Source organism: Mustela nivalis (genome assembly GCF_964662115.1).
Source record: "Mustela nivalis genome assembly, chromosome: 1".
Taxonomy (NCBI): Eukaryota; Metazoa; Chordata; class Mammalia; order Carnivora; family Mustelidae; genus Mustela; species Mustela nivalis.
Genome location: NC_139020.1, coordinates 153,743,807 through 153,767,379, shown reverse-complemented (window position 1 = coordinate 153,767,379; position 23,573 = coordinate 153,743,807). Strand labels below are relative to the sequence as shown.

General features: G+C 38.7%; 1 protein-coding gene across 2 annotated transcripts in view; it reads right to left on the bottom strand.

The window, feature by feature from the left end:
- Positions 1 to 23,326, bottom strand: part of GOLGA4 (golgin A4) — a 121,685-nt gene extending 98,359 nt beyond the window's left edge. Inside the window, exons 1-2 of one of the 2 annotated variants that reach the window (XM_082745336.1) lie at positions 22,925 to 23,325; positions 6,758 to 6,847 (exon numbers count right to left, since the gene is read on the bottom strand). In XM_082745336.1, coding sequence (XP_082601462.1) covers positions 6,758 to 6,847; positions 22,925 to 22,996 — 162 coding nt within the window. In that variant the 5' untranslated portion in view covers positions 22,997 to 23,325. Of the gene's footprint in view, positions 1 to 6,757; positions 6,848 to 22,924 lie in introns of both variants that reach the window. The other variant, XM_082745337.1, reaches the window with a different exon arrangement.
- Between the last annotated feature and the right edge of the window lie 247 nt (positions 23,327 to 23,573).

The following is a 23,573-nucleotide window of genomic DNA, read 5'->3' as shown; positions in this document are numbered from 1 at the left end:
TGTCATAGAATAGTACAAACTAACTTGGAATGACAAAGAAAACTAAAGAAGCAATATTTTATTTCTGAAAGATGTGTCAGATCAAGAATAAAAAACAGGGGCACCTGGCTGGCTCAGTCAGTGGAGTGTGCAACTCCTGATCTCAGGGTTATAAATTTAAGCCCCACCTTGGGTATAAAAAGAAAGAAGAAAAAGAGGGGAAGGAAGAGGAAGAAGAAGGTGGAGGAAGAGGAAAAAGTTACATCTTTCTCAAAGTTTGGGAAAGCATTCCAATCCAAAACATCCTGACGTTTCACTATTTCTTCCCTTGCAATGTCACAATTAAAAACTTAGTGTGTGTGCTACCCAAGAGCTGATAGGTACAGAAAAGGCCTTTCCATTTCTGAATAATAATAATCTTTTTTATGTGATACACAAATTATGAGTATTTCCATACTTCTGAATTCACTTGCTACTCACAAGAACTCAATGAGAGGAAATATTCATTATAACACAATTCTAAAGATGAGAAAGCTGAGGCTCTACAAAGTTAAAAGCAGTTACGTCCAAAGTCACAGAGCAAGTAAGAGATGGTGTTGGTGATCCCTCCACTGTTCCAGGCTGTCTCTCTGCACATAGGGAAGCAAAGAAGCAAAAAAGCATAAGGTATTTATGAACACATTCTACTAAACAGAAAGAATCCATCAATTAACCACAACTATTTATTTCTTTGCATCTTTTTTTTTAGCAGAACAAAGAAAGGATTCTAAGAAAATAAAGTGACTTCTGGAATTTAATTTTAAAACAATATGAAAAAGTTGTGTAGATGAGTCCCTAGGATATGGGTAAGAATGGACAGCCTAAACTATGAGGAAGTGTCCAAAAGACAGCAAATTAGAGAGCAGGGTAAGTGAAGATATCAATCCTTCTTTCAGAAGTTCAGCAGGTAAAGAGATAGATTAACATCCCTAGGATCTTAGCCCACATAATGGTCCATCTATTTCTCTCCCTTCAGGTCCAGGGACCTCAGCAAAGCAAGCTGGGCAGGCCTTCCCATTTTTCCATGGTTGCCCCCAGGAAGAACTTAATGAGCACCTACTATGTGCAAACCATCATGCTAGGAGATTGACACGCTGGTTATTATTTCCATTTACAAAGAGAAAACCCAAGTTGCTGAAAAGTTAACTTTTCACATGCTACAACATAGATAAACCTTCAAAACATTATGCTAAAAAGAGCCAAACACAGAAGGTCACAAATTATATGTTTCCATTTATACAAAATATCCAGAATAAGTGAATCCATACAGGTAGTAAGTATATCAGTGGTCACCTGGGGCTGGAGGAGAGGGAGCATGGGGAGTAACTGCTTAATGAGTATGGGGGCTTTTTTGGGGGTAATGAAAATGTCACAGAACTAGAGAGATGTGATGAATGTACAACACTGTGAATATATTAAATACCACTTTGAAATTGTAAATGTTGGGGCGCCTGGGTGGCTCAGTGGGTTAAGCCGCTGCCTTCGGCTCAGGTCATGATCTCAGGGTCCTGGGATCGAGTCCCGCATCGGGCTCTCTGCTCAGCAGGGAGCCTGCTTCCTTCTCTCTCTCTCTCTCTGCCTGCCTCTCAGTGTACTTGTAATTTCTCTCTGTCAAATAAATAAATAAAATCTTTAAAAAAAAAAAAAGAAATTGTAAATGTTATGTTATAGGAATTTAATCTCAATTAAAAAAAATCATCACAGTGGAACAGAGGGCAGGAGGCTATGGTAGCTTCATCTGCCCTAGTCAGCCTTTCAATGATCCTACAATCTCTACTGCTCTAAAGCATCCAGCTCTAGAGGGGCAAAAAAGATTCATCTCAAGCAACAAAAAGGGAAAGGAGCTCTATGCTGAAGATAACAAGGCTATGCCCAAGATCACCGGAAGAAAGAGGATGATCAACAAGCCATTTGCACAGGATGAGAGAATGCCAAAGCTCTGTAGACTTTAGGGTCAGTGCAAATCAGTCTGTTCTCCTTTGCCTTCAATGTCTGAATCATAGAGATGATTTTTTATACCCTTGTAAGGACGCCTGCAACCAAAGACAGACTTGTTTAGATTTACATATAAAATTTACCAACACAGGAAAACAGACATATGAGGAGGTATATAAAACCTTTAATTATCCAGGAAATTGTGTAAATGAAACCATCAACTTCTGAAGCATTCTTGATAACAAAGACTACTGTATCTACTGGAGAGATGGACAAATGTTTATATTTTGAGTTAAACTTCCACATTTTGCTAAAAAGAAACATTATAACATATAAAACAGAGATTTAACAAAATAAAAAACCTAGGGAGTGGGAAGATGACTAAGAAGGTAATTATGTAATGCCTATTTAATCAATAACTTAATTATAAAATTAGAAAGTCCTTAAATTTTGTAAAAATAAACAGAATTGACCATTACATTAGTCAAAAATAGCTTTCAGAGCTGTCAGAAAACACTTCAAAAGCAAGGAGATGAAGGGATGATGCAGCTCTTTCACTCAGAAACCACTTCTTAAGTTAAATCTAGGAAGCACAGGATCTTTAGGACTGAAATTTGGGAATCTGGGAAGAAATAAAAAATAACCTTCAGCTTACTTAAGCCTACTGTTAAAGAATATTCAAATCATCCCTTTCAAAAAGGATTATTTTGTAAAGATATAGTCATTTAAAATGTTTTAAAGCATCCTCAATGAAATAAATACTTTTTAAAAAGCACAGTAGGTATTCCTGGCTGGCTTAGTCGGAAGAACATGTGACTCAGGATCATGAGTTCAAGCCCATGCTGGGTGTAGGGAAGCTTACATAAATAAAAAAGTTTTAAAGATATAAAAAAAATTAAAAAGCAATAGTAGCAATCAATAAGTTATTTTCAGGGTTTCAACTGTATTGTGTATAAACCAATATACTATAAAATCAACCAATATACTAAGTATAGTAATGATGCTATCAACACTATTTGCCAAAATGGTTCTACTCAGTACTGCAGCTTTCATTCAAAATAGTTACATGTATAAACTAAGTTCAACAGCATTAAATTTGAGATCACAAAGTTAAAGAGATGTAATACTGCAAGGGATCCACAAGAAAATGATATCCCACATAAAGTATGTATATACTTCATATTTTTTTTAAAGATTTTATTGATTTATTTGACAGAGAGGGAAATCACAAGTAGGCAGAGAGGCAGGCAGAGAGAGGGGAAAGCAGGCTTCTCGCTGAGCAGAGAGCCCGATGTGGGGCTCGATCCCAGGACCCTGAGATCATGACCTGAGCCGAAGGCAGAGGCTTAACCCACTGAGCCACCCAGGCACCCCTATACTTCATATTTTAAACAACTTTGTCAGATTATCTAAATCTATACACCAAGAACACAGTATATTATACCATTAACTTTGAATGCAAAAACTATACTGTGAAATATTTATTTTGCTATCAACATCTACTATAAAAAGGTTTAAAATGGGGTGCCTGGGTGGCTCAGTCAATTAAGCGTCTGCCTTCAGCTCAGGTCAGGATCCCAGGGACCTGGGATTAAGCCCCATGTCGCTTCTCCCACTCCCCCAGCTTGTATTTCCTCTTTAGGCTATCTCTCTGTCAAATAAATAAATAAAATCTTTAAAAAAAGAAAAAAGTTTAAAATCTTTTTAATGTAACCTTAGAAAAAATTAAAAAATAACCTTCATCAAAACAACGGGAAATACCTCTCAAATTTTTAAATTTTTTTTTTTTAAAGATTTTATTTATTTATTTGTCAGAGAGAGAGTGACCGAGAGCGAGCATAGGCAGACAGAGTGGAAGGCAGAGTCAGAGGGAGAAGCAGGCTCGATGCGGAGCAAAGAGCCCGATGTGGGACTCGATCCCAGGACGCTGGGATCATGACCTGAGCCAAAGGCAGCTGCTTAACCAACTGAGCCACCCACGCGTCCCTCAAATTTTTAAATTTGAAAGCCATCCTATAACCCAGGAATCCCATTCCTAGGATTCTATCTTCCAGAAGAACATCATTATAAATGTTTATGTACAAGGCTCAGTACAGTACTGCTTATAATACTGAAAAGATTATAAAATTTAATTTATAATACTGAGACTCTCTCCAAACTAATCTACAGAATCAATACAATCCCACTCAAAATCTCCACAGGTTTGTTTTGTTGTTGTCATTGTGTTTCATTTTGTCGTGAGTTTGTTTTTGTGAGACTTGAAAATCTAATTCTAAAATTTATATGGAATTTATATGGAAAGAAATCACAATAACCAAGACATTCAAGAAGAACAAGGTAAAAAGGCTACGGACTGAATGTGTCCCCCAAAATTCACATATTGAAGACCTAGCCCTCAATGTGATGTTATTTGGAGGCAAACTTTGGGAGGTAATTAACTAGAGAAGGTCAAGAGAATGCCGGCTTTCATGGTGGGATTAGTACCCTTAAAAAAGAAAAAGAGACAGGATAATTGCCTTCCCCCTACTCCCTAAGGAGTATGTAGGTACCAAGAAGGGCCATGCTAGGACATAATGAGAAGATAGCTACCTGCAAATCAGTTGAGAGCACTCACCAGACAGCCCATCTGCTGGCATCTTGACCTTGGACTGCCCAGCCTCCAGAACTATGAGAAACAAATGTCTGTTGTTTAAGCCACTAGTCTATGGAATTTTGTTAAAGCAGCCCAAACTGACCAAGACAGGATAGACCAGCTCTAGGAAACACAAGATTTAATATAAAACAACTGGTATTAAGACAGTGTGGTATCAGATCAAAGACAGACAAAGCAAACCAGAAAAGAGAATAGAGAGCCCAGAAACCAATCTATGCAACTATAGACACTAATTTCTGAAAAAAGGCAGCACAGTAGATCAATGTGAGAAAAATGGGACAAATGGATAGCCATACAGATGGGGTGTGGTGGGTGGGGAGGAGACACAGACTTGATTCCTACCTCACGCCATGCTGAAAAAAATCAGTTCCAAATGGGATGTAGACTGGAATGTGAAAAGTGAAACAGGATATGGGAGAATGGGCAAAATAAGCATGAAAGAGAGCAAGAGGCATAGGCTTCCCATTATGGAATGATTAGGTCACAGGAATAAAAAGTACAGCATAGAGAATATAGTCAAAGATATTTTAATAGCATTTTATGGTGAGAGATGGCAGCCACACTCTCAGTGAGCACAATATAACTTACAGACTTGTCAAATCACTATGTTGCACACCATACCTCAATTTAAAAAAATTATTTTTGGAAAGTACTCTCAGGGTAAGAAAAGAATTTTTTAATAAGAAATAAAAACACTAGCCAGAAAATAAAATATTTATAAATTATAATACATTAAAACTAAGAATTTCAGTTCATCTAAGGACACGATTAAGAGAATAAAAGGGCAAGCCACAGGGCAGAAGAAGATATCTGCTAGGCATATATCCAATAAAAAACTCCTTCCATATATGTTAACTGGAATTTAAATAAAAACTTGAAACAAAAAAGAAGAAACATCAAGACCCTGAAAAAAATACTTCTCATTACAAGAAAAAAAATGTGTAACTATGTATGGTGATGAATGGTAACTAGACTTGTGATCATTTTAGTGTTTTCAAATATCAAATCACTATATTATACACATGAAATTAATGTTATATGCCAATTATGCCTCATTAAAAAAAAACCCATCTACAATATATAAAAAAGAGCCACAAATCAATAAAAGACAAACCAAGAGAAAAATTAGCAAAACACATAAAGAAGCACTTCACAAAAAAAGATATCAAATGGCCAATACACAGATGAAAAGTGCTCAATCTCATTAGTCATCAGAGAAATGTGACTTAAAACTACAGTAAGAGAGCACTACACACTCATGAGAATGGCTGAAATTAAAAAGACTAGCAAAAATGTAGAGCACCAACAACTTTCAGAAACTCCTAGGGGCAAGGTAAAGTTCTACAACTATTCTGAAAAACAATGGGCCTTATCTTCTAAGTGCTGAAATTCTACATACCTTTTGACCCAGTGTTCCACTGCTAGGTACAAACTAAAAGAAATGCAGGTACATGTGGACCAAAAGAAACATATAATGATGTTCACAGCAGCCTAATTTATAACCCTAAACTGTAAATAATGAAAATGGTTAATGTTTACAACAGAAAACATACTTAAATGGTACTATAAAAAAAGGAAAGAAATACCAAAAGGTCAGGATCATAGTAATCTCTTTGGGGGGAAGAAGGCAGCGCTATAATGTTGGCAGTGTCCCTTCTGGAACCTCAGGGGTGGTTACGGGAGGGTTCCTTCATAATAATTCTGTGATTTGTACATTTTTGTTTTACTCTATTCTGAACCTGTATCACAGTTCACAGCAAGAAAAAGAGAATGGAAAAAAAAAAATCTAATCTGAGCTATGGGCCTACCTGCAAGTCACAAAAAAATCAGTTAAGTTCAGATTCCAATCAATAGCTTGAAAATACAGAACTTTTCCCTATATGATGCTTGTTAAACAAATTATTATCAAATTATAAACCTCAAATATTAAAGATAGAGCATATTGTCCTTTCAAATTGAGATTCTCAAAGAAAACATAAAAGCAAAACTACTATTTACAAAGAAACAATAATTATGTTATTAATAAAAATACCTAGCAATTAAAAATTGACCTGTCAAAATAATTTTCCATTTTGTTATCAACAGTAGCCTGCATTTTAGATTAATAAGCTTCTTGTAAGAGGTTTATTAAAGAAGAAATTCCAAACATACCTCTCTATTGGGTGTACCTTCATCAAGTTGCTCTGTAAATGAAGATGTCCTGCTCCTGGTTCTTGTTGGGGTTGAAGAATTGGAGGGAGCCTAGATTAATAAATTATTGCACAAATTAGAAAGACTACATGGGACTATGTATTGTGTAGTCTTTCTCTCAATTCATGCCCAAAGAACCCCATGAAAGAAAGGAAAAAAACAAACACATGAAAAAGCAAATAATACCTAAAACAATCAACTAGAAGACCTAGGCTGCCTATGGGTCCTTGGTCTGACTCTACCACTAACCAGAACTGTGACCTTAGCTAAACTTTCTGAGGGCTATGTGTCCTCATATATAAAATAAGGTTGTGATATTAACACAAGATGATAACATTAGGGGAAAGTGAAACCAGCTGAGGAGTATATGAAAACTCTTTGTACGATTTTGGCAACTTGCTTATAAATCAAAATTATTCCAAAATTCAAAGTTCATGAAAAAAATAAGGTTGTCAATTCAACCGTTAAAGTGCCTTCCAGGGGTGCCTGGGTGGCTCAGATGGTTAAGTGTCTGCCTTCGGCTCAGGTCATGATCTCCAGGTCCTGGGACCCAGCCCCATGCAGGGCTCCCAGCTCAGCAGGGAGTCTGCTTCTCCCTTTCCCTCCGCCTCTCCTCCTGCTTGTGCGTGCGCTCTCTCTCTCTCAAATGAATAAATAAAATCTTTTAAAAAATTTAAAAATAAAGTGTCTTTCAGCTCTAATATTCAATACTATGTAATGCACAAGTAAATACCTCTCTAGTCAAGGGCCTTGCTTTAAGTCTACTTGGCACACCACAGCTGGATCCTAAGATGCCAATCCATTTAGTTCTGTAAAGGAGAGCCTGACTCCTATAATTTTTAGTACAAAAGTCCTTGGGAAAAAGGACCCAGTATGTAAACCAGAAGGTTGAAGTCTACTCTAATGTGAACTAAGAAAAAGTCCTAAAAGTATAAAGCCAAAACTTTAAGACTCTCGCTCACCCATAATAAAACAGATCTGAACTCATCTACACATAGAAATAAGTCTTGATATCTTACCCTTCTGTAGTCTGCAAAGCTCTACATCAATAAAAGGCATTTAATAAATACTTGCTAAGTAAATGAGGGAATGAATATGAGCACATACTATTGTGGCTAGGCTGGAACAGAGAGGTCATCAGGAAGAGTGTACATACATTCACATACATACATACACATATAAACATATTTACTTTACAGTAAGTACAACATTTCAAATTAAAATAGGTGTTTCATAAGCAGTATTGGGACAAATGGCCATCCATATGGGGGTAGACACCAACCAGATGCTCACTTCATACTCAAGCTGTATTAAAGATTTAATTTTTTAAATATTTATTTAAATTCCACTTAGTGAATAAATAAATAAATAAATAAATTCCAGTTAGTGAACATACAGTGTAGTATTAGTTTCAGGTATATCACCCACTGCTCATCACAATCCCCATTACCTATTTAACTCCTTAATCCCCCTTACCTATTTAACTCATGATTTTTAAAAACTGAAATATAAAAGAAGATATGAGAGTTTATTTCTACAATCACTGAGTGGGAAAGAGATTTTTCTGTCAAAACCAGAAATCAAAAGGAACAGTTTAATTGGAGGGAGGGAGGAAAATATCAACAAAATAATGACAAAAATTTAATAACCTTTTTTTTTTCCTAAACAGCTCTTATAACTCCGTAAATTATAACTCAGAAAACTAACTAATTCACTATCCCTCTCATCTAAGGCAGGTGACCTGAGCTCCACCAATGAATATACCCACATGAGACTCTGAGTTACAAATAAGAGATGTGAGAAAATAAGACACAATTTTAAAGTTCATCATCTGGTGAGCACAGAGACTAAGCTTTATGCGGCTATGCAGAGGAATTATTGATTCAGCTTTCCAGATACCAGGAAAGGGCTACTTTTAGACAGTGATCATCCAATCACTTGAAAAATATATCCCCACTTTAAGTATTTACAATCTTTACACTTTGGCTTTCATGCAAGCCTAATCAGTAACTGAGAAGCTCATCAGCTCTGGATTAACTAGCAAAATCAAATGTTGGAATGTGTGAAGTTGAAGAATAGGTAGGTCATAAAACACAGTGTCTTCAGAAAAGTAGGGCCACCTGGAAAGTCTGGACTGATGGCTGGTAGGTCTTGCCCTGGAGTTGCAAGAGTAAGGATCACATATATTACATATGATTGTAAAATACAAAACATGCATAAAAAACAACTGTACTTGGGGCGCCTGGGTGGCTCACTGGGTTAAAGCCTCTGCCTTTGGCTCAGGGCATGATCTCAGGGTCTTGAGATAGAGCCCCGCATCGGGCTCTCTGCTTGGCAGGAAGTCGGCTTCCTCCTCTCTCTCTGCCTGCCTCTCTGCCTACTTGTGATCTGTCTCTGCCAAAGAAATTTAAAAAAAAAAAAAAAAAACTGTACTTGATCATTTATTAGAAGGCCCTGGATCTTTAATAGGCTATCCTCACTTCAAAATATAAAGGGAATTAGATTCCGCCAAACTAAACTTAGTCTAATTAATTCTAATTAATTCAAATTAGAATTAATTAATCTAATTAATTCATAGCCAAGAGAAATCTAGACAGGCTTCTAAGCTATTTGTCACAATTAATATCTTTGTTGTCCATGAAAAAATTATAAACTAACCACGGGCCTCAATTTCAGTATAGAAAAAACCATATTAGTCACTATGGTAGGCAGAATTCTAAGATGACCCCAATTGACCCTCACCCTGTGAATATGATGAGATCATTCCCCTGACTATCACACATTACATAGTAAAAGGGACTTCTACAGGCATATTTAAGATTTCTAATCAGTAGTCTTTGAGTCAATCAAAAGATTACCTGGATGGGTCTACCTAATCACAAAAGCCCTTCATATAAGAGTCTATAGAGTGCAAGGCAGAGGCAGAAGGCAGAGAAATGCACCCCCACTGTCCTGAAAGAAAACCAAATGCCGAAGAGGGCCAAGTGACAAGGAACTGCAGGTAGACTCTAGATCCTTCTTCAACAGCCCGGAAGAAATAAGGACTTCAGTCCTATAACCACAGAGGACTAAATTCTAATACAGCCACATGAGTACAGAAGAAAACCCTAACTCCAGTGAAGATCATAGTCTGGGGGTGCGTGGGTGGCTCAATCGGTTAAATGTCTGCCTTTGGCTCAGGTCATGATCCCAGGGTCCTGGGACTGACTGCAAGTCAGGCTCCCTGCTCCGCCAGCCCTTTCCTCTGCCCTGTCCGCGCCCCCCACCCAGTGCTCTCTCTCTCTCAAATAAATACACCTTTAAAGAAAAAAAGAAGAACGTAGTCGAGATGACACCTTGTGAAACTCTTTTTTTTATTTTTTATTTTTTACTAACATATAATGTATTATTAGCCCCAGGGGTATAGGTCTGTGAATCGTCAGGCTTACAGACTTCACAGCTCTCATCATAGCACATACCCTCCCCAATGTACCTTGTGAAACTCTTAACAGAGAAGCCAGTCGTCCATGCCAGACTTCTGACCTACAGACTATGAAGTAACAACTGGGTTATCAGGCACTAAGAGTGTAGCAATTTGTTATGTCACATTAGAAACTGTATACAGTCACTTCTGGGAAAAGGAAGCCTTGAGTCGCTTACCCCTTTCATTATCCATCAAGACCCTGTTCAGATGTCACTCTGACTCTCTCCAGAATTGCTTTCCTCTGTGCAGCCACAGCACCATGCACACACTTCACCCATACTAGGAGTACTTGTCTCTCAATGCCTCGGTACAGAGACTACATCTATCCTACATGGCAAATGCAACACCCAGCACCCTAGGAGGCCCTGTTCAATAAATAAGAGCTCTAAAATTACAAATATATTTTATCTATCTATTTATTTATTTATTTGTAGGCTCCACACCCAATGGCTTGAACTCACAACCCTGAGATCAAGAGTTGCATACTTTACTAACTGCATCAGCTAGGTGCCCCAACAAATATATATTTTTTAATTTTTTAATTATTATTTTTTTTATTTTAGATTTTTTTTTGTTTTAATTTGTCAGAGAGAGAGAGAGAGAGAGCGCGCGAGTGAGCACAGGCAGACAGAGAGGCAGGAAGAGGCAGAGGGAGAAGCAGGCTCCCTGCCGAGCAAGGAGCCCAAAGTAGGACTCAATCCCAGGACCCTGGGGTCATGACATGAGCTGAAGGCAGCTGCTTAACCAGCTGAGCCACCCAGGCATCCCCCAACAAATATTTTTAAATACTGTATCTCTTTTGATTCTCACAACCAATCTGAAAGTTAATCAGGACAGATATTATCATCCCCAATTTCTCATCTCTGATGAGAAAATAAGAGGGTCAGAATACTTGTGTAGCTTGTCCAGGTTGCATACAAGATCTGTGTTATGGGTTAGGACACAGGTCTTCCGATTCCCTCATCCACTTCCCTGGTATTCTTTAGATCTCTGTTTCTCAGATTTTCTTCCACTGGGACCCAGAGTATAAAGACAAAATAAAGCACCCATTTTACATACAGACACCTCTAAGACAAAAGTCTTACAGAACCTTAAACTTTATGACAGAAAGTGTCATATTTCCCAACCAAGGTTATTCTTTCATTAAAAAAAAAAAAAAAAAGCCAGGGGGAGCCTGACTGGCTTAATCTCAGGGTTGAGTTCAAGTCCCATGCGTGGTGTAGTTTACTTTAAAAAAAAAAAAAAAAAAAGCTGATCTCAACATCTCAACCCACTAAAAGATTCCACAATTCTCTTAACTGCTTTCACCATACCATGTTGTCCTTGTAAGAACAATGTACATAAAGACAGCCACTAACTCTAAAATCTAGACTACATCAAACATACTACTATATTTTAGTTATCTTAAAAAATAAAAATTAAAAAGCATTAATCCTAGCTGAATACCACAATTTAAAGATAACAAAAACACAAATTCTGGATTTTTATATTACTGAAAAGTTCTATATCAAAGTCAAAACTATGTTAACCAAAGTTTACTCATTAGGGGCTCTACAATCTGGGAATTTTCATGGAAAGAATTATTCAAGATAGCTGAATTGTTAGACAGATTTAGAAAAATATAGATATAAAATAGACACAGGCAGAGATATAGATTTCTATCTAAAATTATAGATTCAAAAAAATAAAATAAAATAAAATTATAGATTCAAAATGGTTACACCTCATTGATACCTGAAGGGCTCAGGAGATACAATGAGTTGTAACCATTCTGAATCTATAACTTTCTGAAACCAATTAACTAATTCTAGTTTTTTTTTTTTGTTTTTTAATAAATTTCTCTTTTCTGAGCTTTTTGTTAATTTTATTTATTTATTTGACAGAGAGAGATCACAAGTAGGCAGAGTGGCAGGTAGAGGGAGAGGGAGAAGCAGGTTCCCTGTTGAGCCCAGAGCCTGATGCAGGGCTCAATCCCAGGACCAGAGCCAAAGGCAGAGGTTTAACCCACTGAGCCACCCAGGCGCCCCTAACTAATTCTCGTTTTTAAAGATAAAAGGAGGGGTACCTGGATGGCTCAGTCACTTTAGCGTCTGCCTTTGGATCTGGTCATGATCCCAAGGCCCTGGGATTGAGTCCCACATCTGGCTCCCCATTCAAGGGGAGCCTGCTTCTCCTCCTTCCTCTGCCCCCCCCCCCCCACTCGTGCATGCTCTCTCACTCTCTTAAATAAATAAAATCTCTAAAAAAAATTTTTTAAGATAAAAGGAAACTGAACATAGGGGCGCCTGGGTGGCTCAGTAGGTTAAGCGGCTGCATTGGGCTCAGGTCATAATCCCAGAGTCCTGGGATGGAGCCCAACATTGCGCTCCCTACTCACCGGGAGACTGCTTGTCCCTCTCCCTCTGCCCGACCCCACTGCTTATTCCTTTCCTCTCTCTCAAATAAATAAAATCTTTTTAAAAAAAAAAAAAAAGGGAAGAAAGAAAAGAAACTTTAACCAATGTTCAGAAGATTGGTATGAATGAAAGAACAGCAAAGAATTTAACACAACTGAGAACACCACAACTCCAAGGAGCTACAAAGGAGAACAGTGATGAAAAGCAAGCCTATTTTCATCCCCAGAACCATGAAAGGACTTAGGACTTAAAGCAAAAATTTAACACAAAAAGCAAGAAGAGACAAGACCAAAAACAGAAGACTGGTTGAAGGATCCCCAGATCCCTGTCCTACCTTACAGAGCCTCTGAAGAACCAGAGGTTTATTTTTGGGAGACAATTAGACTCCAAACTGGGCAAAACCAAGCACAGTAAGATAGGAGCAAAGGGCCAAGTATATGACTAACATTAGTGGAATTAAGTGGTACCTGCAGTGAATCAGCCCTGCTTCCAGAAGGTTGGCAGCTTGGCTGCCAACGCCCTCACCCTTTCTCCAAACAACACCGGCTCCTCTGGAGAAACCAAATGACCTCCAGACCTGTGGTTAGCAGCATGAAGATATTTTCCCCAATAATAACCCAGCAGAGAACCCCAGTGTCTCTATCACATGCTACTTCCAATTAGCATCAGATTTTTAGTGCCTCACCCTTAAATATGAATGGAAAGCCGAGAGCAACCAATAAAGTTTCCAAAGTAAAAAAGTGAGCCAAAAACACAACAACCAGAAAAAAACAAACAGTAAAGACTAAAAGAAAACTTTAAAAAAAAAAAAATTATTCTGAGAGATAAAAACATTGTATCTGTATAACAAGAAAATGCTATGAAAAAGGAAAAGACAGGAAGAAACGGCACTTCCAGATTTTAAAATAAGATAGCCAAAATCCAAAATTCAATTTAAGAGTTAAATAACTTGAAGAAATCTCTCAAAAGTAGAGCAAAACAAAACCTAAAACACAACAACAACAAAAAATCCAAAATGGAATATAAGTGGTAAAAAAAGAAAAAGAGAATCTATCCTGAAGGCACAAAAGCCACCAAATTCCGCTAAAGAGAATAGAGAAAAAAACAAAGGGGAGAGAATTATCAAAGAAACAATATGTAAAAGTTTCCAAGAATTTAAGCACAGGAGTGGCACCATACAATGCCCACTGAGTGTCCAGCACAATACATAAAGAAATCCATACACAGGCATATTTACTATGAAATTTCAGACAACAAGCCATAAAGGGAAGATCCTAAAGTCTCCAGAAAGAAAAAAGCAGCAGAATGACAATGGACATCTTAATAGCAACACTGCAAATAGAAAACAATGGAGCAATGCTTCCCTAAATCATCTACTTTGGCAGGAAACCAGTAGATAAGGTTTATAATGTACAACTCAACAAACAGCAAAGCAACAACAGTTCACTATTAGAAATATGAAGTCAAATATCTGGGCAAAGAAAATGTTGAGAATATGGAGAACAGGCCTGGAGTGTTGGAGCAGACAATGGGTTTTTTTGCATAATATCCTTTCAGTAGTATTTCACCTTTTAAAATGATGTAACATATCACTTTGATAAAAATAAAAGAAAATTTTTAATTAAAATCCTAAGTATTTACAGGTGCCTGGGTGGCTCAGTCATTAAGCACCTGCGTTCAGCTCAGGTCATGATCCCTGGGTCCTGGGATCAGGTCTGGCATCGGCTCCCCTGCTCAGCAAGAAGCCTGTTTCTCCCTCTCCTTCTCCCACTTCCCTGCCTGTGCTCCCTCTCTCGCTGTGTGTCTGTCAATTAAATAAATACATAAAATCTAAAAAAAAAAAAAAAGTCGTTTGTTCAAAACAAATACCAAATAAAATTTAAAACATGACATACAGATTAAAAGATCATCTATTTCTCATTTTAAATCTCATCCAATAGTTGATAATGAATAAGTGGACTGATATTTTCAACATTCAGACACTAGCTAGCTATTGTTAACAGCATATTTCAAGGCCAATCACATGGTATATACTAACTTAACCAAGTGATTCCACAAAATAAGGTAGAAAAATCAGATAATATCTTTACAATCTAAGGAATATATAATTGTTGAGAATTTATAATTTTGAAGTCAAATATTTCAGGAGTACCTGGGTGACTAAGCGTCTGCCTTTAGCTCAGGTCATGCGTCTGAGTTGGTTAAGCGTCTGCCTTCAGCTCAGGTCATGATCTCATGGGATGGAGCCCTGCTTCAGGTTTCCTGCTCAGCAGGGAGCCTGATTCTCCCTCCCCCTCTCTTTTTGTTGCTCCCTCTACTTGTGCTCTCTCTCTGTCAAATGAGTAAATAAAATCTTTTTTTTAAATCTAAAAGAGTAGGGGCACCTGGGTGGCTCGGTGGATTAACCCACCGCCTTTGGCTCAGGTCATGATCCCAGGGTCCTCAGACAGCCCCACAATTGGGCTCCCTGCCGGGCCGAGAGCATGCGTCTCCCTCTCCCCCTGCCTGCTGCTCTCTGCCTACTTGTGTGCTCTCTTGCTCTCTCTGTCAAATATATAAATAAAATCCTTAAAAAAATTTTTTTTAAGTAAAGATTTTATTTATTTATTCATTTGAAACAGAGCAAGAGTGAGAGAGTACAAGTGGGGGTGGGAGACAACAGCAGAGGGTTAGGGAGAAGGAGGCTCCCCACTGAGCAGAGAGCCCCATGAGGCTCCCAAACCCAGGACCCTGGGATTAAGACCTGAGCTAAAGGCAGACGCTTAACCAATTGGGCCACTCAGGAGCCCCTGAACTTATGTTTAAATACATCATGGTGAATAGGTTTCCAGTATAAGAATGTAGACTTAATACTATTGCTTACCTCACTCCCTCCTAAACATCCACTGAAGTGAAAGTTTAAAAAAAAAAAAAGGTAGAAAAACATAGATTAACTAAAACTCAAGAATAAAATTGAGAACATCAACAGTAAAAAGAAAATGAGGGGCGCCTGGGTGGCTCAGTGGGTTAAGGCCTCTGCCTTCATGATCTCGGGGATCTTGGGATCAAGCCCCAAATCATGCTCTCTGCTTGGTGGGGAGCCTCTCTCTCTGCCTCCCTCTCTGCCTACTTGTGATCTGTCAAATAAACAAAAATTTAAAAAAAAAAAAAGATGATAAATTTCTGAAGAATCGAAGGCAAAAGGATTCAAATTGGTAGAGAAATCAGGACAAAAGTAGTCATAACTCTAATTCTGTACAGAAGGCTGAAGAAGAGGCTGCTGCTTTGTGTGACAAACAGGTACCTGAAGTCAGACTCCTCCAACACAAACATATTTCCAGACAAAAGTAACTGCAAAATATAATGAGCAACTACCTTGTAGAAGTTGGATCTTCAGCTGTGTGGCTGGTACCACAAAGTAGCAGAGTAACAATACACCCGAGCTTGCCCACTGCAACCCCAGTCCACCCAGTTTATGCCAGTTTATGTTCCAAGATCATTATTAGAAGTAGTGTCTCCAGGGCGCCTGGGTGGCTCAGTGGGTTAAGCCTCTGCCTTCGGCTCCGGTCATCATCTCAGGGTTCTGGGATCGAGCCCCACATCGGGCTCTCTGCTCCGCAGGGAGCCTGCTTCCCTTCCTCTCTCTCTGCCTGCCTCTCTGCCTACTTGTGATCTCTCTCTCTCTGTCAAATAAATAGATGAAATCTTTAAAAAAAAAAAAAAAAAGTAGTGTCCCCTTTCATTCTCAAGAATGTTTGCATGGTAAATTATATATGGTCACCTTTCAAAGTAGGTAGACGCTCTTTGTTTGGGCTGCAGAGGAGGGATCCTCTAATTGTTCCCTTCCATAACCACTCTCCACACAGGGGAGAGGCACTTAAGAGCAGAGAAAACCCATGTAGGCTAGCAAAATAAACCACCCACCAGGACTTCATAAATATAAATGAAAAACCAGCAATCACAAGATTTTTCTTAACAAAACAAACAAGATGACCAGTAAGACTATAGTAAGTGACCCCAAAAAAATCAAGATAAATCAAGGAACAGAACTTAAATACGAATGTGTATATATGTACTATATAATGCTTATCTTACCACAGTTTTGATAAGCTCTAGTTTCTTTAAACAAGTATAAGCTGCTACTAAAAAGTAAAACAAAGCAACATGTATAAGCACGGTGATTAAAAAAATGGGCTTCTGAGACACACTACCTAAGCTCATCTCAGCTTTACCACCAAATAACTGTATACCTGAGACAAGTTACTTTATCTGCCCCAGCCTCAATTTCTTATCTGTAAAATGGGAATAATACAAATCATGCTATATTATTTCATATTTTAATTTGAAAATCATGCAATACAACCAAGAAAAGTATGTGATTAATAATAATTAATAAATGCTTACTAGTGTTATTATTTGTAGAAGTTAAATATATGATTACTAGAATAAATTTAATAAATAATTAAATTTACTCTAATAATAAAATTTGAAGAAATGTCTCAAAACAATAGAACAAACAGGAAAAAAGGAATATATAAAAAAAAAAGTCAGAATACCCTTGGGCACCTGGGTGGCTCAGTTGGTTGGGAGACTGCCTTCGGCTTGGGTCATGATCCTGAAGTCCCCAGATCAAGTCCAGCATAAGGCTTCCTGCTTGGCAGGGAGTCTGCTTCTCCCTCTGAACCCCTCCCCTCTTATGTTCTCTCTCTCACACACTCTCTTTCTCAAGTAAATAAATAAAATCTTAAAAAAGAAAAAGAATACCCAAAGAACTTGTCCAGAAAGATTAAGAAGACTTTTAAGGGGGGGGGGGGGACAAACAACAACAAAAAACTAAAAGAAGAAAATTGGGAATTTTCTAAAATCAAGGGAAGAAGAGAAGATTCAAAGATCAGGTTAACTACCAATGAAGAAAAAACCGGTTTGGAATTAGACTTCTCATTTGTAATACATAATGCTGAAAGATGAGGAGAAAGAAAGAAGCTCAGCAGTCTGAGGGAACATTTCCTACCTAGAATTCCATAAATAAATAAGAATATCTTACTAATATATCTTGCGATTTAGAAGTGAAGGAACCAACCACTGTTGATTAAAACCCTATACTTTTAGAGCCCTGACCTTCATTATTAACACATTAACTGAATTCTACATCAGTTTCCAGCCTTGTTCTCTTGCCTGGGCCATGCAGAATGCCCTATGAATTCTCCTAGTTTCCATGGGATGTAAAGTTGAGGTATGTAAAAAATTACATCCATCTCTTGGGATCTTTGAATCTCACAATTTAACAAACTGGGTTAATTCATCCCAAAAGCCAGAAAGATAAAACATTCTAAGAGAAGTTTTATCTTTCTTCTAGCTCTTCCTACCAAACTACAAAGCAAATGAAAGAATTCTGTATGGCCAGAACTCTATTCAAATTTCATGGCACTTTTTTTTTTAATCCCATAAACTAGGACTGTTTTATATTTAAAACATGAGAACTTAATGTACATTCTATCTAAAGAATTATCAACAGCCACTATATGCTACTGGTCAAAATACAAATTATTATATATTAATGTTCTCCCTGGGAATTATGGTTTCCCCAATTTCAAGAAGAAGGGCATCTACTTAGATTACAATAAGACTATATTCTTTCAGAAAGGGACTTTTCCCTGCTGTGTATTTTCTTTAAATTTCTATTACATAAACTGTTATTTTGGAGTCTCACTTTCTACTGTTTTTAATTCTTTTATTGTAGTGAAATATATATATAAATTATCATTTTAACCAGTTTTAGGTGTACAGTTCTGTGGTGTTAAGTATATTCACTGTTGTGCAACCATCATCATCATCAATTTCCAGAACTTCATCTCTCCAAACCAAAACTCTACCCCTTAAGCATTAACTCCTGACTTCCCCCTCTTTCCAGCCCCTAGCAACCAGCATTCAATTTTTTGTCTCTATGAATCTGACTAATCTAGGTACCACAGATAAGTGGAATCACACAATTATTTGTCCATTTGTGTTTGTACTTTAAAGTTTGTACTTTAAAGTTTTAGTAATATTAGAAAAAGGCTGACAATGTTTTTATTTATGTTGGGGTGCCTAGCTGGCTCAGACAGAGAGGCACACAACTCTTCATCTCAGGTTCATGAGTTTGAGCCCCACACTGGGTACAGTGATTACTTAAATAAATAAATAAAATTTTAAAATATATTTTTATTTATGTACTATATATATCCCAGTTAAAATGTATTCTATATTATTTTTTAATGTTTATTCTATCCAATTCATTCTGTAAGACTGCTTTTAGACAACCAGCTTGAGCAACAGAAATTCAATAAAGGCTAAAGGGCCCACAGTGACCACCTGGCTAAATATAGGCAACCTACCTCAAATATCCATAAACCCTAACTGAGCAATGGGCTACATACAACCAGACACAGCTACCAAAAAAAGGAAAATTCCGTATGTCCCCATATGTCCTCACCTTCCTGCTTTAAATACAGCCCCCACTGTATATAAAACACTGCCTTGTTACAGTCTGCTTTGCTGTCCTGCCAACCACTCCTTTGAGGTGTATTCAGTAAATTTCTATCTCCTTTGTTCTGCCTTGTGTGAATCCTTTTACTGCCCTTGCCACTGGTCCCCACCTGATCAGGATGCCCCACATTTGGGGGAGGGTCCCCATCCAATCAAGACAAACACTACACAGGAATTTAAAAATCCAAAACAGATATTCACTGCTAAAAAACAATGTAAGTGGGGTGCCTAGGTGGCTCAGTCAGTTAAATGTTGGACTCCTGACCTCATCTCAGGGTCCTGAGATCAAGCCTGGGTTGGGACCTGTGCTGAGTATGGAGCCTGCTTAAGATTCTCTCTCTCCCTGCCCCATCTCATGCATGCACACTCTCTCTCAAAATAATAATAATAATTATGATGATGTAATTGGAATTGGGATCACTTGGGTGGCTCAGTCAGTTAAGTGTCCCCCTCTTGATCTCAGTTCAGGTTTGAATCTTAGGGTCCCGAGTTCAAACCCTACAATGGGCTCCACACTGGGCAAAGAGCCTACTTTTAATAAACAAACAAATAAATAAATAAATAAGTGAACCTTGACTTAAAAAGTTTTTAACTTCATTTTTAACTAGTGATTAGGCGTCGAGTCATCATCAGTGTTGAATAAATAATTACTTAAAATATTTGCCAAGGAAGGGTGCAAATAATCTTAGTACCAACCAAATAAGAAGTGATTGGGGAACTATTTCTTATTTTTATTGAATGCTTTCAAACGCTTAAGGAACCCTATATCATTATTATAATTATTATTGCTGGGAAGTTTTACAAATATTGCAATGCAAATGGTTCATTTATCCCAGAATTACCTATGCCTGACAACTCAATTTATCAGAAAAATACCTTTCAGGCCACCTTACCTATGAAAAGCAAGCCAAGAAACAGGAAGTATGCACACAAAGGTCTCCAAACACTCAAAATTTGTGTTAATACACTACATTGCACTAAAGAATCCCTCAGGTACTTGCCCTTATTTCACATAAAATTTTATGTTTATGTATCTTTTAAAAAAAAAGTTGTTTATGTATCTTGATTCAAACCCCACAACAGTTTAAAGGCAAGAGAAGACATGCGGCAGGTAGAGAAGGAGGTTACAAAATTACAAAAGTAGACAGAGAACAAACAAACAAAAACCCAGATAAATTTTGGGGGGCATGGTGCCTTCAACACAAAATAATTCATACTCAAAAATGAAGAAATGATACCATTATACAAATTCAAGATCCTCTGCTTAAGAAAACAAGGATACGTATAATCTGTTGCAAAAGGATTGTCATGAAAAAGGTTTTTTGTTTTCTTTTCTAATTCACCCTTGAAAAAAAGTCTTCAACTTTGAAAACAATAATCCAGAACTTCTCATCCTAAAGAGTTCTTAATAGCTAAAGATCTGAGGCCAGAACAGAATCGAGTCTCCATGAGTAGATGATCACTAACAATTTAATTTTACCTTCTTGATATATATATTATACCTATTGTCAAAGAGGACTGTTTTAAATCTTTTATACACAATGATTTTATTTGATCCAGATGCACTGTCTCACCTAATACATTAGTTAGCTCGTTAACTTTACTACTCTAAAAACCACCTCTTTCTGTTAACACACAAAAGCAATTTATTTTCATGAAGAAAAACTAAACATTATGAATTAGAAAATAATCATAAAATCTCATGAGTACTTCCTTCTTAAACTATTTTCATTGCCTGTATATAAATATACTTTACATACATATTTTTCCCCACAAAACTGGGTTCACGCCTTACATGCTTCTTCTTAATCTGTCCTTTAACACAAATATCTTTGCATGTTATTATTACTTTCCCACAGGCTCTAAAAATAGGTGTGTTAGGCAAGTTAATCTCTTTGAACCTTACTCCTTCACCTATGGGAACCTCTTTGGTGTATGTAAGAATTAAATAAAATTATTCATGTAAAATACAAACCAAAATGCCTCTCACACAGTAAAAGCCCAATAAATGTTGGCTTTTGTTAAAGGCTGCATAATAACCCACTACCTTAAAAAAATCTGTTAATCAATTTTCTATTTTTAGCTACTTTTTACCTGTTAAAACAACACTGAAATAGAAGTCCATGACATTAAATCTTTCATACATCCTAAACTTTTTCTTAGAGATTTGATTAATTGGAGAGAGAGAGAGAGAGAAAGAAAATGAGCAGGGGGGAGGGGCAGAGAGAGAGAAGGAAAAGCAGACTTCCTGCAGAGCAGGGAGTCCTAGGCCCCATTCAAACCCAGGACCCTGGGATCATGACCTGAGCCAAGGCAGGCACTTAACAGACTAACCCACCCACCTACCTCATCCTAAGCTTTCTTAAAATAAATTTCTAGAGATGGAATCTTGGATCAATATTTTAAACATTTCCAAATGTAACTGCTTTACATTTAACTAACATGGTGTTTCCCCCACATTCCCCATCTCTACCACACTTTCAAGTTTTTTCTTTCTTAAATAAATGTGTTTTTTAAATTGAGAAAAGCTGGCAGTAAATAGTATGAAAAGTAAGGTATTTACTATCTAAACTTTAATCACTATTTCATTTTCCTTAGAATGAAAAAGCTTTCAGTGTCATGTTCCAATGTATTTCAAGCAGCTTTACTTTACATGAGCTTTAGCTTTTAAGAGAACTTCAAGTTATAGTCGACAGTTGTTTTAATGTGATAGTTGACTTAATACTTGTTGGTTGCTTAACAGTTGTTTAAAAGCTGTGTAAGATAAATGTATTTTTAATGTCTCCAAATTAATCAAAACTCAGTCTTTTTGTGGAAACTCTAAAATTTGAGAGAGAGGGCACTGCTCAATCTGTTGGAACTGACAAAGGCTGGGAGGAAATTTAGCAGAAGCCCTCATCTTCGCTCAAGAGACAAGAGCTGTGAGCACCAAAACACACATTCTCCTTGGTGTCTAGGAAACTGTTTCTTTAAATTAACACTACTAACACGCCCCCTTTTTCCTAGAAACTGTCATTTCCTGAAGCAACAGCATTCATGAAAAAACAAGCAAGACTCTTGAAGCTGAAGCCTGGCTGGGGGACAGGCAGAACCCAGGCCTGGCCTCAGAATGTCTGTCCCTACGCCCGACCGAGATCAACCAAGTTATGCGAAGTGACTAACTCGTGACAGCCTCGGGCTCTGGACGCTGGCCACACTGCCACCTCTTTGAGGTCCAATGCTCCCGCAAGCAGACTGGCCTGGAATGGCTCGACCCTCGCCCTCACCCTCCCCTCCGGACCACTGTTTGACGACTCCCACAATGGATAGGGAGTCTAGCAGGATCCAGGCCGCTCCGTACTCAATCTCGGGTCACGACCGGAGAGAAAACTTCAGACAAGAAGTCAGGTATTACAAGGGCCCCAGGTTTTCCCATCCAGCCCTTACTCCTGAGTTGGGGTCTCAGATTGGTGAGGGAACCTTCGATAGGGGTCAAAAGTCATGCAAGATCGTAGACCCTCTACGTGCGTTGGGGGAAAACTAGAGGTCAGACGTCCCAAAGGATTATGCCACCCTCTCCCACTCTCCTGCGTGGAGTTTGGGGATGGGGGTTCCCAGGTCCCCAACACAGAAAACGCGGGCCGCCCTGGACTCATTTCCAGACCGGAGTTTGGGGGAGATTCTCAGGTTAGACGCCAAGGGTCACGGAAGAACCTTCCCTTCTCCAGGCTCCCGAACCTGTGTCAGGGGGAGCGGGGAACTAGACGAGAGCAGCGGCCATAGTACCTGAGTCGAGGCCAGCGCCTGCTGGAGCTGCTGTTGCTCCTCGCTGATCTTTTGCTTCAGTTTCTTGAACATGGTGCTGCGCGGTGTCCTGAGTGCGAGACCTGAGGGGCGAGTGCCCAGGGAGACCCGGCCACAGCGGCGACAGCGGCCTCTCTCTACACCAGGGACCGTAGGGGCCGGGCCTCACCGCCTCCTCCTTGGGCTCGCGGGCGGATCGGGACACTCGTCCTGCGGGTGTCGGCGTCGCCGCCGCCGCGTCTCTTTCTTCTGGGTGCCACTGGTTGGCCTATGCCCCCCATCCAGCCCCGGGAGCGGCGGCGGCGACAACGGCAGCAGGTGAACGGTGTGCCAAAGACGCCTGCGCGGCCTACGTGGAGCTCGCCCAGGGAGCTCTACGGAGCGCGGGAGGGGCCAACCACGAAGTTACCCTGGCACATGCGCGCTCGAGGTGTCGCTCCCGAACGCAGCAGCGGCGAGTAATACGCCGCGTTACGCGCTGCTCCAATTCACTGCGTACAGTGATAGATACCTTCCGAGCTGGGGCAAGGGCTGCTCTGAGCACTGCAGTGACGCACACCCAAACTTTGGCGCTGCGGAGTCCCGCGGGGAGGGTAATGCTTCTATAAACGACCGCAGGATGGGCCGGCCC